The following is an 11935-nucleotide window of genomic DNA, read 5'->3' as shown; positions in this document are numbered from 1 at the left end:
GCATTGCTGGTAGTTGCAGCAATACTACGACAGCAGCTGTTAGTCTGTACTACTTTCCTGAAGTGAAGAGGATCAGAGCCGCCTGAATCAGAGCTGGAAAACTGAGGAGGAACAGATGAGCTGGTCTCACCAAGCACAGACAGTTATGATCGGAGGACTTCTCGGAGGACTGCTTCAAACAAGAAACCTTTGAATTCACAAGAGAAATGATGTCAGAGGTCAGGATATCTGACAGACAAGGTAGAACGTTGAAGCACATCTGATGTGAAAAGATCACCAAAGAAAAGCTAAACAGATCAAGGCTAAGCAGGTGAGAACACTCCCTTCTCGCGAAAGTGCATTTAGATATCGGCAGTTTTGTTAATTATTTTACTATCAATAATAATCCGAAATCATTCTTATTAATATAAGATAAATTACACGTGCATACAATATTTTGAAATAAACGTTTTTTCTAAAGATTCTACTATTTCTCCATGATGCTCAGCTTCACCTCCAGTTGTTTCACTCAGGCTGTATTTACTGTAACCCTGGATTTACACTGTATCTGCTCTGGTCTGGTCTGCTGTGAAGCCCACAGGAGCTCCAAGAACAATACGCATATAGCGCAATAAAAGCCAGTGATAAATGCGTTAGCAAGTCCTAAACAACTCATTCTGTGGAAGTTCAACCAGTTAAAACTGCTTCATTTTTCGTTTTATGCATCCAGATATTTTCCTGTGTTTTGTTTTACAATGGGTGAGTTCGCTGAGTGCAGCGAAGCTATATTTGTTGCTTAGTTTGGTGCATTTAATGTGTAATTGTTCGGTTTAGAATACCTTAGTTAATTTAAATAGCCCAATAACTGAACTGATTGATCTAATGTAAACAGTTGCTAATACATACACATGTATATAAATATATGCATGTATTTATTGATGTAGCGAGATTTAGCCCGTCTTTAGTGAATTATTTTGAAAATCCTGATGTTGTGCTCGTTCTGTTTCCTGCTGGTTTTGATATGATTCATTTATAATCAACCCAGGCCTCTGCCATCTGATGACAGCTGACTGTTTTCTTCAGACTCTGCTTCGTCTCTCTGTTAAAGTAACTGAAATATATCTAAAGAAACATCAGATTCTTCGCTACTGTCTGTGTTATCAGCCATTGTAGCAGCAGTGAGTTTAAGTGCCGGAGTTCCCCTTCTACGTCATAAAAGAGTGCAAAGGAATAGTCTGGAAGTACCTTTTTAGTGAAATCGTATGACCATATATCTCAGCAGTTGTTCATTTCAGCAGCATTAATATAATTTTTGAAATACTTTATTAATGTTTCCTTTCCCTAAATGTAATGGGAATTATCATAAAAATTCAATGTCATAGGGACTTTAAGAAGAGTCTGTTTCCCTATTGCTAAGGTTAAAGGTGAGGACACATTTTTTCCCCCACAAGTAGGTACCGATAATACAATACCCAATAAAGCTTGTTTAAAAAAAACAATATAAAGACCGACATATTTATGTATTTATTTTATTAAAACATGCTTTCAAACATCCAGTCTTTCTTGTGACTTCTTCTACTAAAGCCAAAAAGTGCAACAGTCGAGTAAAAAAATTATTTATCAAATGTTTATTTATATATGTGATCATAAAATAAAATTGTAAACAAAGAATAAGTTAAACAGATAAAAGAATATTCTTTTATCTTTAAATATTTAAATGTGTAATGAATTAATTAATTGTGTGATAAAATCGTAAATAATAATTTCGTTGTGACTTGTCAAATAGACCCTAACGTGATTAGCTAGTCTGCACCGCTATTCGACTGAGGACCAATCATCCTACCTGCGCAGAGCTTACTGTCCTATCCAACTGACTTTAAGTTATTTTCAATTTATTTTGTTTTTTAAGTTATACATAAAAAAATTATAATCATTTGATTAATGTTTTCTTAAATAATAAATATCAAAAATGTATATTATTTTTTATTTGATTTGCATTTACATGCAATTTAAATTGTATTTATCATTATAAAATAAAAATATTTAACTACTTTTTGAAGCGTTGAATGGTGGTGCTTTTGGCCCTCAATACTACTGTTTCAAAGTCTCTTTCCTAAATAGTCACTGATGTAGCCATTGCTGCTTTTAACTTCATATACTCCAGTTTTATGTCCCATAGACAGTACGTCTGGCTCAGTGCTTTTGTCTGTAGCTGTACCGTTCCTAGATAGAGTCATTAGCCTCTCTCACAAGACAGACTGTGGAAATGTTACGCTAGACCTAAGGCAACTAGGAGTCTGTGCCTCCCCACACTTCTTCCAGACTCTGGGACCTTGATTTCCAAATTAAATGCTAAATTTACTTTAGACCATCTGGCAGCAGTTCAGACCTTTTTCTCCTTAGCTCAAGTAAAATGCTTCTAAAGTTGTCTCTGTTTCAGGAGTGGCTTAACACAAGGAAATCTAGAGTACATCCCATGTCCTGGACAGTCTGTGTGTAGTGGCTCTAGTAGTGTCTCCAACCATAGTTCACGCTTTCTGAATGTCCCCCAACTTTTTTGAATAGGCTTCCCTTCACAGTCCTTTAGAGGCTGTGTTTATCTGTTGCTTGAATACCTTTTTCTCCCACGTTTTCCTTCCACTCAACTTTCTGTTGATGAGCTTTAGCAATGTTCCTTTGTGGCTAAACCACCTCCTGGGGGGTCTCTTTGATGGTCTGCTGGAAAACTGTCAGGTCAGTGGTCTTCTCATTTTTAGTGTAGACCCTAACATATTATTCCTGTTTTAAGAATGTGTAATTAATTTCAGAGAATCACTTTTTAAATGAAAATGTAGACATATATGATATTCATTTGACCATATAAATTTACTGATGTTTAAATGGCCAAAGCATCCCAATATCATTTAACTTTCAGCAGTTATGAATGATAAATCTTAACAGTGCACAAAAAATTACCACACGACAGTAGATGTATAAACCTTTGTAAAGTTTTGTCCTTTTTCCGCTTATTGCCTGTTAGTTGTTGCAGAACGTTTGATACATGACCATCTTTAATTTGTTTCCTTATTCCTCCAAAGAAAACAATCTTAGTTAAAACCTGGTGCCTCCATCAGATACAAACCTGTGCAGTAATGCCTGTGAATCCACAGTTCAGTGACTCACTCTAGTGGTGGCAGACAGTGTTTACACACCAAGGTTTACCAATCAGCCCCATGTTAAAGTGCATTAGGTTTCCAACAAAAGTTGCAAGAATCACAAGCAAAACATGCTAAAATAGTTGCATCTTTTTAACGCAAATCATTTTTGAGTCTGATTTCAGATTAAATTACGCTTCGAAAGGCCCACTGAGGTTTGAATATGGGAATTCAACTCAGATGTGTAAATTCTACCATTTAACTTACTAATGTCCCTTTAATAACACACACACTTCTGTTTTTATTAATCAACAGTTTATTTACAGAACATAAAAGTATACAGGTGAACAGTTTTATAGCATTCTGAGCAGCAAACCACCTCCTCTTCGGAGTTATGAAGAATTAATTTACACATCGAAATGAACAGAGACCAATCACAACAGTTTGGAGTCAGAGCTGTCACTGATCTGTTTGAGTTTGATCCATGGACAGTCCACCGTCTCAACACTACCCAGGAAGTTCCTATCCCAAAACCTGGTTCCATCACATCGCAGGACGTCTTATGGCTCAAGTGTAACCACTCCTTTGTGGAATAAATATTAATGGGAGCGGGGAAACAATTGGGCCTTGTAGACCCATAAAAGGAAGAAAAAGTAAGAGTAGTTAGTAGAGGAAGAGTGGGAAAATTTCCAAAAAAAAAGAGTACTGTGATAGATCACTGCATGTCTGAAAATTAAGGAAAGGTACACAAACTCCATCACTCTCAAAGTCTCACCATCCAGAGGCTTACAGGACATCCAGGTTAACACAGAGGGTTGAAAGGACAGTGGCAGGCTCAGTTTGGTTTTTAGTCTTATTACAGTGCAGCTAATGAAACCAGATGGCACCTAAAGCGGAGATCTACACAGGATAAAATTCGCTACGCACATGTATACAGTGGGCTAGTAGTTGTAGTTATATGCTTTTATCAAACAAACAGCAACACAATAAAATAAAATTAAAAGAAACATAAAAAAGGTACATCATGTGCCACATCTAGCCGGCATCTCATCCCCACTCAGACCGCTGCGTCGCCTTCCCCACCAAAGCCAAACCCTCCCCAGATATACAGGACGCTAAACACACCCCTTCCTCCCATTAGGTGAGTAGATCTAAAACCTCTGCCCATGCATTTGAATAGTAGTGAGTTAGGACAAAGACAAGTCATTCAGTACTAGTGTGCATTGAAATCACAGAATATCAGCAGTTGTTTTCACATATATATTTATATATAAAAAATAAAAGACTGTGTCCTTTAAATGCAAATGAAGCCAGAAGAGGTCTTGGCAGCACATGAGTTGTGTTCACTTGACTTTCACTTGTATCTCAACCGATGAGGCTGCTTTACACTTCATTTTTGTTTCCAGCATAAAGCCTGGTCCATGTCTTGGCTGTAAAGAGAAAAATATCAAGTATGTATTACAATTCAGCAACTTCAGTCATCATACATTAAGTTACACCCCCCCTCCCCAAAATGAGATACAGGGTTTTACATCACAGAAATGCTTCTGACCCTTGAACTTTAATATATTTGTTAAATATTCCAATGTACTTTATTTGGATTGTATGTGAAAGACCTACAAAACAGCACACAGCTGTGCAGTGGAGGGAAAATCATGCATGATTCTCAATAACGTTAGCAAATAAAAATCTGAAGTGTGGGCTACATTTACATTCAGCCCCCTTTAATTGATTAACCCTGAACAAAATCTGGTAAAATCAACAGTCTTCAAAAGTCTAATTGGTTAAGAGAAACCACCGGTTTGTAATGCAATCTCAGCATAAATCCAGCTGTTGTCTGAAGCCTCAGACGTTTTTGAGAGAACGTAAATAAACAAACAGCACCATGAAGATCAATTAACAGACTCATCGTTGGTAAAGAAAGAGGATGGCACAAGTATAAACCTAACAAGACATGGCCGTCCACCTTAACTGACAGGACAGGCAAGAAGAGTATTAATTAGAGAAGCAGCCAAGAGGCCATAGTAACTCTGGAGGAGCTGCAGCGATCCACAGCTCAAGGGGGAGTATCTGCAGACATGACAACTAAAAGTTGCAAATCTGGAAATGAGGCTGGCAGAGTGGCAATATAAAAAAGCCAGTGTTGAAAGAAAGCCATAAGAAGTTCTGTTTGAAGTTTGCCACAAACCATCTGTGGGACGCAGCAAAATATGTGGTAGAAATTGCATTAGTAATAAATGTGAAACTATGGGTGGCAGAAAACTAACACCGCACATTACCCTTCAACACACTCATAGTAAAACATGGTAGTGGCAGCACCATGCTCTGGGGACGGTTTTCTTCTGCAAAGTAAGGGAACGTTTTAGAATTGGTAGGAAGATGATCTGAGCTAAATAAATGGAAATGCTAAAAGAAGACCTGTTAAACGCTGCAAAAGACTTGAGAGTGGAGTGGAGGTTCACCTTCCATCATGACAACGACCCTGAATATATAATCTGATCTACAATGGAGTAGACAAAATCCTATTAGAATGGGCCAGTCAAATACAAGACCTAAATCCAATGTAGAATCTGTGGCAAGACTTAAAACTGTTCACAGACGCTTTCCATCCAACTTGAATGAGCTTAACATACAATGTGCAAATATTTTACAGACATAGTCCAAAATATTTGTAGCTCTGATTGCAGCAAAGGTGGTTCACCAGAGTATTGACTGCACCTAAATTAACACACCGTGCTATTTTCCATCCACACATAGGCACTATGTTTTGTTTGTCTACCTCATAAAGTCCCAGTAAAGTAGACTGAAGAGAACTGTTGAAACCTGAGAAACGTTCAGGAGGTATGAATACTTTTGCAAGGCACTATAAATCCTAAGAAGCATGAAGTCAGGTTTAAGTCTGAAAGACCAATCGCAGTGGCGGGGGGTGACCCCACCGCTTCACAGGGCCCTGCCCGGGAATACTTTCTATTTTCAAGCATCGCCCAAAGAAAGCGATTTCTCCTGTCTCTCTGGTTGCTTGTAGCTGTAACTGCGGAGCTTCAGGGTGATGTGTCCCATGTGTTTTCATGGTGAGACCCATGTGTTAAACTTATTGTGCTAGTCATGCTTTTTTAAAACGGGAAAATACAAAGTTTCCACTCTTTCTTTGGGTAAAAGAAAACTATTCCGTCATTTCGCTAATGGAATTTGAGATTTTAAAGCAATCAATTCAGTGAGGAAACAAACTACAATAAAAAATACATTCTTTGTCATAAACTACTTTTGACTCTCTGTAGAAAGAGGAAAAATGGATTTATGATGACTTTAATACTGCTGCTTCATGGACCATGAAAAACAACATCATTCCATCTTACTCATCTTTTCAAACTTGGTAAGCTGAATTTATGATTTCGACTGGGAAGTGTCAGTATTTAGTAGCTGGGCCAATCGCTAAAAGAAAAGATTTTAAATACAGATTTTAAATGAATGAAATCAATATTTGTCCAGTGATTTGTTTTATTGCCTTTCAAGTAAACTGGTGGCAAAGTGAGCAAAGTTTTCTTGAAAGATGTCAACACATCACTTTTGAAGCTCTCACCTGTTTCAATGGCTTCAGCTTCGTTGGACTTCCACTTCTCGGCCACATCATTCGCTAAGGGATCGTCAGGATTGGGTGCGCTTAGCAAAGCCTGGATAGATAGCAGCACTGTTCGAATCTGCAGGGCTGGTGACCATTTATCTGAAAATGTGATCACAGACCAGTGAAACCAACACATTTAAAACACTCAACTCTGTGATGGTAGCAAATATGAAAAGAACAAAGTGTTTATTGAGGAAGAATCGATTTATGTAGATATCAGAAGCTTCATGGCTTTAAAAAGTGGAAAACAAAAACTGAGTACTGAATTACAGAATGTGAAAAACGATTTGGCCTACCTTTCAAAATGTCCAGACATATTCTTCCCAACTTGTCCACATTAGGATGATATATTTTGGTCATGAAACGTACTTTAGGAGCTGCCATGGGATATTCCTCGGGTAAAAAGAGTTCAAGTTTAAACGTGCCTCCCTCAAACGGTGAATCCTGAGGTCCAGCAATGACTACGTGAAAGTAGCGCGCGTTGCCTTCATCCGGCTCTGCCTTGATGCCTGGCACGGGCTCTGCAAGCAAGCGCTGGGTTTCCTGGTGATGAAAACAAATCAAACGTACATTTACAAAGGGCTGCATGATGTAGGGTTAACACAGCATTGCAGTATTCTTGTTGAATGGATGAATGAAAGGGATTGCGACTAAGACATTTTCATCCCAATGTCCCCATAACTTCCCATAAACGTCTGATCTTGGTCACTCGGATCTCTATCAGTGGTGGTTATAAAAGACAGTGAAAGTACATTCACCAGTCAAATATATGATTAGAAAGCAGAGATTTAATGCATGGTACTTGAAATAATACAGCATACCCTAACTCAGTGTAGTCCTTTGAGATTGAAATATTGCTCACATTAATGCTGCACTTTTGATTGCTTATTTTATGCGGATCTACATTTTTAAGATAAGGTACAGATCACCTCTGAGCAGACTAAGCCAGTCTGCAAAGACTGACAATAGATGCTTTAAAATAGATGCAGCAAAGATCAACTGTTTTACAGTGTGATACAACATACCACACTGTAAAACAGCCTGAGCAACCAATCAGCACTCCTGTCTCAATTTTTCTTCTAAGTTTCTTAGATTCCCTTCTGGGTTTTTTGTCCACTGCGCTGAATCAGCCACTAAACCACAGGAGACCAATGCTTCCTTTACAGTAAAGCCACAACAGTAAGTGACTTTCAGAAATACCTACTGCAAAAGGAAAATTATGAATTCAATGTGCATGAAGCATCAAACCTTTCACTGTTAGTAAAGCATCCAGCGTCTTACTTTACAAAAGTGTCTGACATATTTAATGTGGCTCTTTGAAATTTGTTTAACTACAATGGATGAGCGAAGTACAATGTACAAAAAGGTGGACCAATAAAGTCACAGCCAACACTTGCGACTCGTTTTTCTGTGAGTGAGATTCCTGAAATGTTTCAGATAACCCACAGACAAAACCGTGCAGTGAAAACACAGACAGAAGAGGGGCTTGCTGTCCCAGTCACACGCTCAGGGGGCTCAAGGGCTAGGCCCAGTAAATACTGTTCCCAGCGATTCCACCTTTTCCCACCAACTTTAGGCGCCCGATGTGCTTCTATGCACACCTCTCAATCTCTGCTATTCACAGGAAACTATTCCTCCTTCTAAAGTACTTTTATGTAAAAAACTACAAGAAGTATAGAGTATAAATTAACTAAAACTATTTAAAGTTCAGAGACTGGGTTTTAATAACAACAAATCTAAAAGGAAAAGCAGAGAATCAAAGAAACTACATTACAAAAAGAGCTGTTTGCTTTATTTAGATCATATCATTATAAACTAATAATTAGAGATTCCAGCAATAAATCTGTCATGTTTTATCACTTATAATATTAGAGGTCAAACAAACAGTGAATGTGTCAAACATAATTCTGTAAATGAACTACATAAAGTCAAACGCTGGCAGTGTCTTCTCTCATTTCAAACACATTCTTACATTATAGTTAATCTATCATTAACTTGGCTGTAGATAAGTGCTGCCATGTCAATAGAAAATCTTTCTATGGTGTAGGGCTGAAACAATTAATCTGATTAATCAACTAATTTAGTAATCGAGTAATCGTTAACTGGAGTATACAGACTCTAAAACATGCCATTTGCTGAAAGAACAACCCACTCAGAGCAATAATTAGGCAAAAATTGTAACTATATATATATATATTTATAAAATTTGCATTGCAAAGACCTTTGTCTGTAAATATGTTCCATCCAGAACTCTTCAAGTGCCATAGCTTTAGCTTCACCCGGTCCAAATGGTGTAAAAATATCTCATATTAAGCACCTTTTGCGATCTGATTGTTAAATCGATTATTCAAAAAAAAAAAAAAAACGTTTGTCGACAGACTAGTTGATTAGCAAAATAATTATTTGCTTGTAGGGAAAAGGAAAAATATAGTTGTAATACTAATTAAATTGGAATCAATACAATTTCTGGTTTATTCCATGCAACAAAAGCTCTAAATTATCAAGACTGAAAACTAACTAAGGTGCAGAATATCTGTTCTGTTGATCCCCCCCAAAAGAAGCACAAACAACAGGGGCGATGAAGCATTTATATATTCCATGTTAATATTTAAACCTCCTACAGATGTAAAGTGAATCTGTATTGAAGCAAAATCTCACCCTTTGTAACAATAGGGATTTCTGGGGGAGCCTCTGCCAGTGTTGTAAGGTGATGCAAGTTTGACAACAGAAGCCTTTGTAAGTAACGTCTAATTACAAAGTATATTATCTGGTTTATGCTATTGAGAACAATTTTAAAACCAACAAAAAAACCTGAAAGAACTTCAGCTTACTGTGGAATGATTCAGTCTTGTACATAGTTACAAAACATTTTTTGTTTAAAAAAAAAATAATAAATCACCATAAAATCACTAATTCATGGTCAATTGTCAGACTGTTGTGAACAAACTCTCAAATTCAGTGTACATTTAAAGCAGATTTTTGGTATTCTTACTATATGCAGCCATAGGCAGAAAAACAAATAAGACAGAACATCTCCCAGCTGCTTATGGTCTGACAGTTTAGTGTCAATCAGTAGTATAATGGGGTTTTCTACCTCATGGTTGACATTATGGAAGAAAAAGATGTAACTTTGTGAATTTTGTTTCAAGGTCAATTTAAAGAACAAAACAAAACCAAATAAACTCCAGCTGGAAAAAGCATTGTCATTTTAAATTCAGACTTTTTTGTGAGAAAACCTGATATTGGATATAGAAGTCTGAGAACATAAGTATTTTTCCCATACTTATCCAGAACAGGATAATACTAAAAAACATTTCCCAAGACTGCAGGCAGGATTCCTTTGCAGTCTTGGACAAGTGCGGCTGGTTCTGTCCAGTAGAGAAATTGCGTTGATGATGTATTTCATCTTTTAAGTTTCCATTTGACAGAAACTCGCTCGTAACGTTATTAATGTTTAAATTCCAGCCGTAATGAATAAAAAAAAACTTTACGGTTTCCAAAAAATACCACATGAGACGTTTAACCAAACGGTTGTTTACAGTAACTGTTTGTTATCTCGGTAATAAATTGGAGTCAGATTAATTAATCTGTATCATTCAAAAGTCGTGGCTAAAAAAAAGCCACCAATGGACTAGCATAGTTAGCTAGCTGGTTTGCTCAGCAATCCTGTCAACCGAGACCGGGTTTATTACACTTAAAAAGCTTGAGCCAGACCCACAGCATAATTGTCACTCATCTTTTTCAGCCAGTAAATGTATTTTGAGCCACCGAGAATCACACGAGAATAGGCACATATAAAAAGCAGAAGTAACTCTATGAAACCAACACTAGCTTATTTGATGCTAACGCAAGCACAGGAAACTGCAATGGACAGAGAAAAACGAGTTAAAATTAAATATAGTAGTTTTTATCCACTGTAGAAAAAACAGGTTTATGTTAGAAATAAGTACCTTAATAATCCTGCGGGGCAGTCCTGCCATTTCGTCTTAAATGCGGGCTTCTAGCTCTCGGTGCTTCCTTCTCTGCAGTTGGCATTGACAGCAAACAGATCACTTCCGGGTTTTTGCGTGATGACGGCTTAAGCATCGGGGCTGTTACGTCAACATACAGTGGCCTGCAGAGGTGCAGGTACATTTGCAGAACAAATGTAGCCACAAAAAGCAAAATATTTTTATTTTATTTTGTTTGATTTATTGTTTTATATGTTTGGACATGATTCAAATCGATTTAATGGTGGACCTCCTTCCAAGTTAATTTTCCCTGAATCAATAAAGTTCCCTCATCTTGAAACATAAAACGTTAGGCACTCTTATTTTAAAATAATAGCTTTTGTGTAAGTACATTTTGATCGAGCGCAGCAACAAAGAAATGTTAAATTAATATAGATTTGCATTGTTGTTCTGTTGGACATAAAACCCATACTTGTTGTAGGGAGAAGAGGCTCTCTCTTAATCACTTCTGATTTTATTTAATTATTTCTGATCTTATTTTTTTATTTAATTCTGCTTTGGTTTTTGTAGCACTTTGAGATCAGTAAACTGATGTAAAGTGCATTATAAATATAATTTATTATTATTATTTCTCTTTACAACCCTTCCGTGGAGCCATACTTGCTCAATCTGTGTCTATAATTGTATTGTCATGAACTTTAACATGCTAACAGAGACCTGTACAATCTGGGATGTAGTTTCTGGGTCAATTTTTTTCTGTTTTTGTTTCTGTGAATTTTATTGTGATGTCCACCCCGGGGAAGATTGGCAAATGCCTTAACTGTCACTCAGAAATAATATTTCTCTGTACAGTGACATCAAAAAGTTTGTAAAAGGTCTTACAACCCTTCCCAGATTCATGGACAGCAACACACTTCTCTAAGATCATTGCTGATTTCTTTTTATATTTGACATTGTGTTAGCACACATGTATGTGCTCCAGAGCATTAAACTGTCAAAACTCCTCCTTTTATAGTGGTGGTGCTGATGATCAGGTAAAGTGTCTCAATTAGCAGCACCTGAGGCTGTTTTCTCTTTTATATTTTAAGCAGCAAAGGGGTACTTAGTTTTTCAAAATGTTATTTCATTATAGCTGTGATTTTGTTTAATAAATAATGACACTGTGGAATCTGTAGACAGATGTTGTACACTTGAGGCTGGACCTTAATATGTTTTTTTACCTGGCAAGGACTGATTTGTTTGCATTCCTT

At 37.0% G+C, this 11935-nt stretch overlaps 1 protein-coding gene across 1 annotated transcript; it reads right to left on the bottom strand.

Moving 5' to 3' along the window:
• Positions 1 to 3411: 3411 nt before the first annotated feature.
• Positions 3412 to 10842, bottom strand: ube2na (ubiquitin-conjugating enzyme E2Na). Its single transcript, XM_047348352.1, has 4 exons — positions 10686 to 10842; positions 7032 to 7278; positions 6694 to 6834; positions 3412 to 4543 (listed from the first exon to the last, which is right to left on the bottom strand). Exons 1-4 carry the CDS (start codon positions 10713 to 10715, stop codon positions 4497 to 4499), a joined length of 465 nt encoding a protein of 154 aa, XP_047204308.1. The 5' UTR covers positions 10716 to 10842; the 3' UTR covers positions 3412 to 4496.
• Between the last annotated feature and the right edge of the window lie 1093 nt (positions 10843 to 11935).

This window comes from Girardinichthys multiradiatus, chromosome 2 (assembly GCF_021462225.1).
Source record: "Girardinichthys multiradiatus isolate DD_20200921_A chromosome 2, DD_fGirMul_XY1, whole genome shotgun sequence".
In the NCBI taxonomy this organism is placed as follows: domain Eukaryota; kingdom Metazoa; phylum Chordata; class Actinopteri; order Cyprinodontiformes; family Goodeidae; genus Girardinichthys; species Girardinichthys multiradiatus.
Note: the sequence above shows the minus strand (reverse complement) of the source record. Positions and strands in the feature narration are given on the sequence as shown.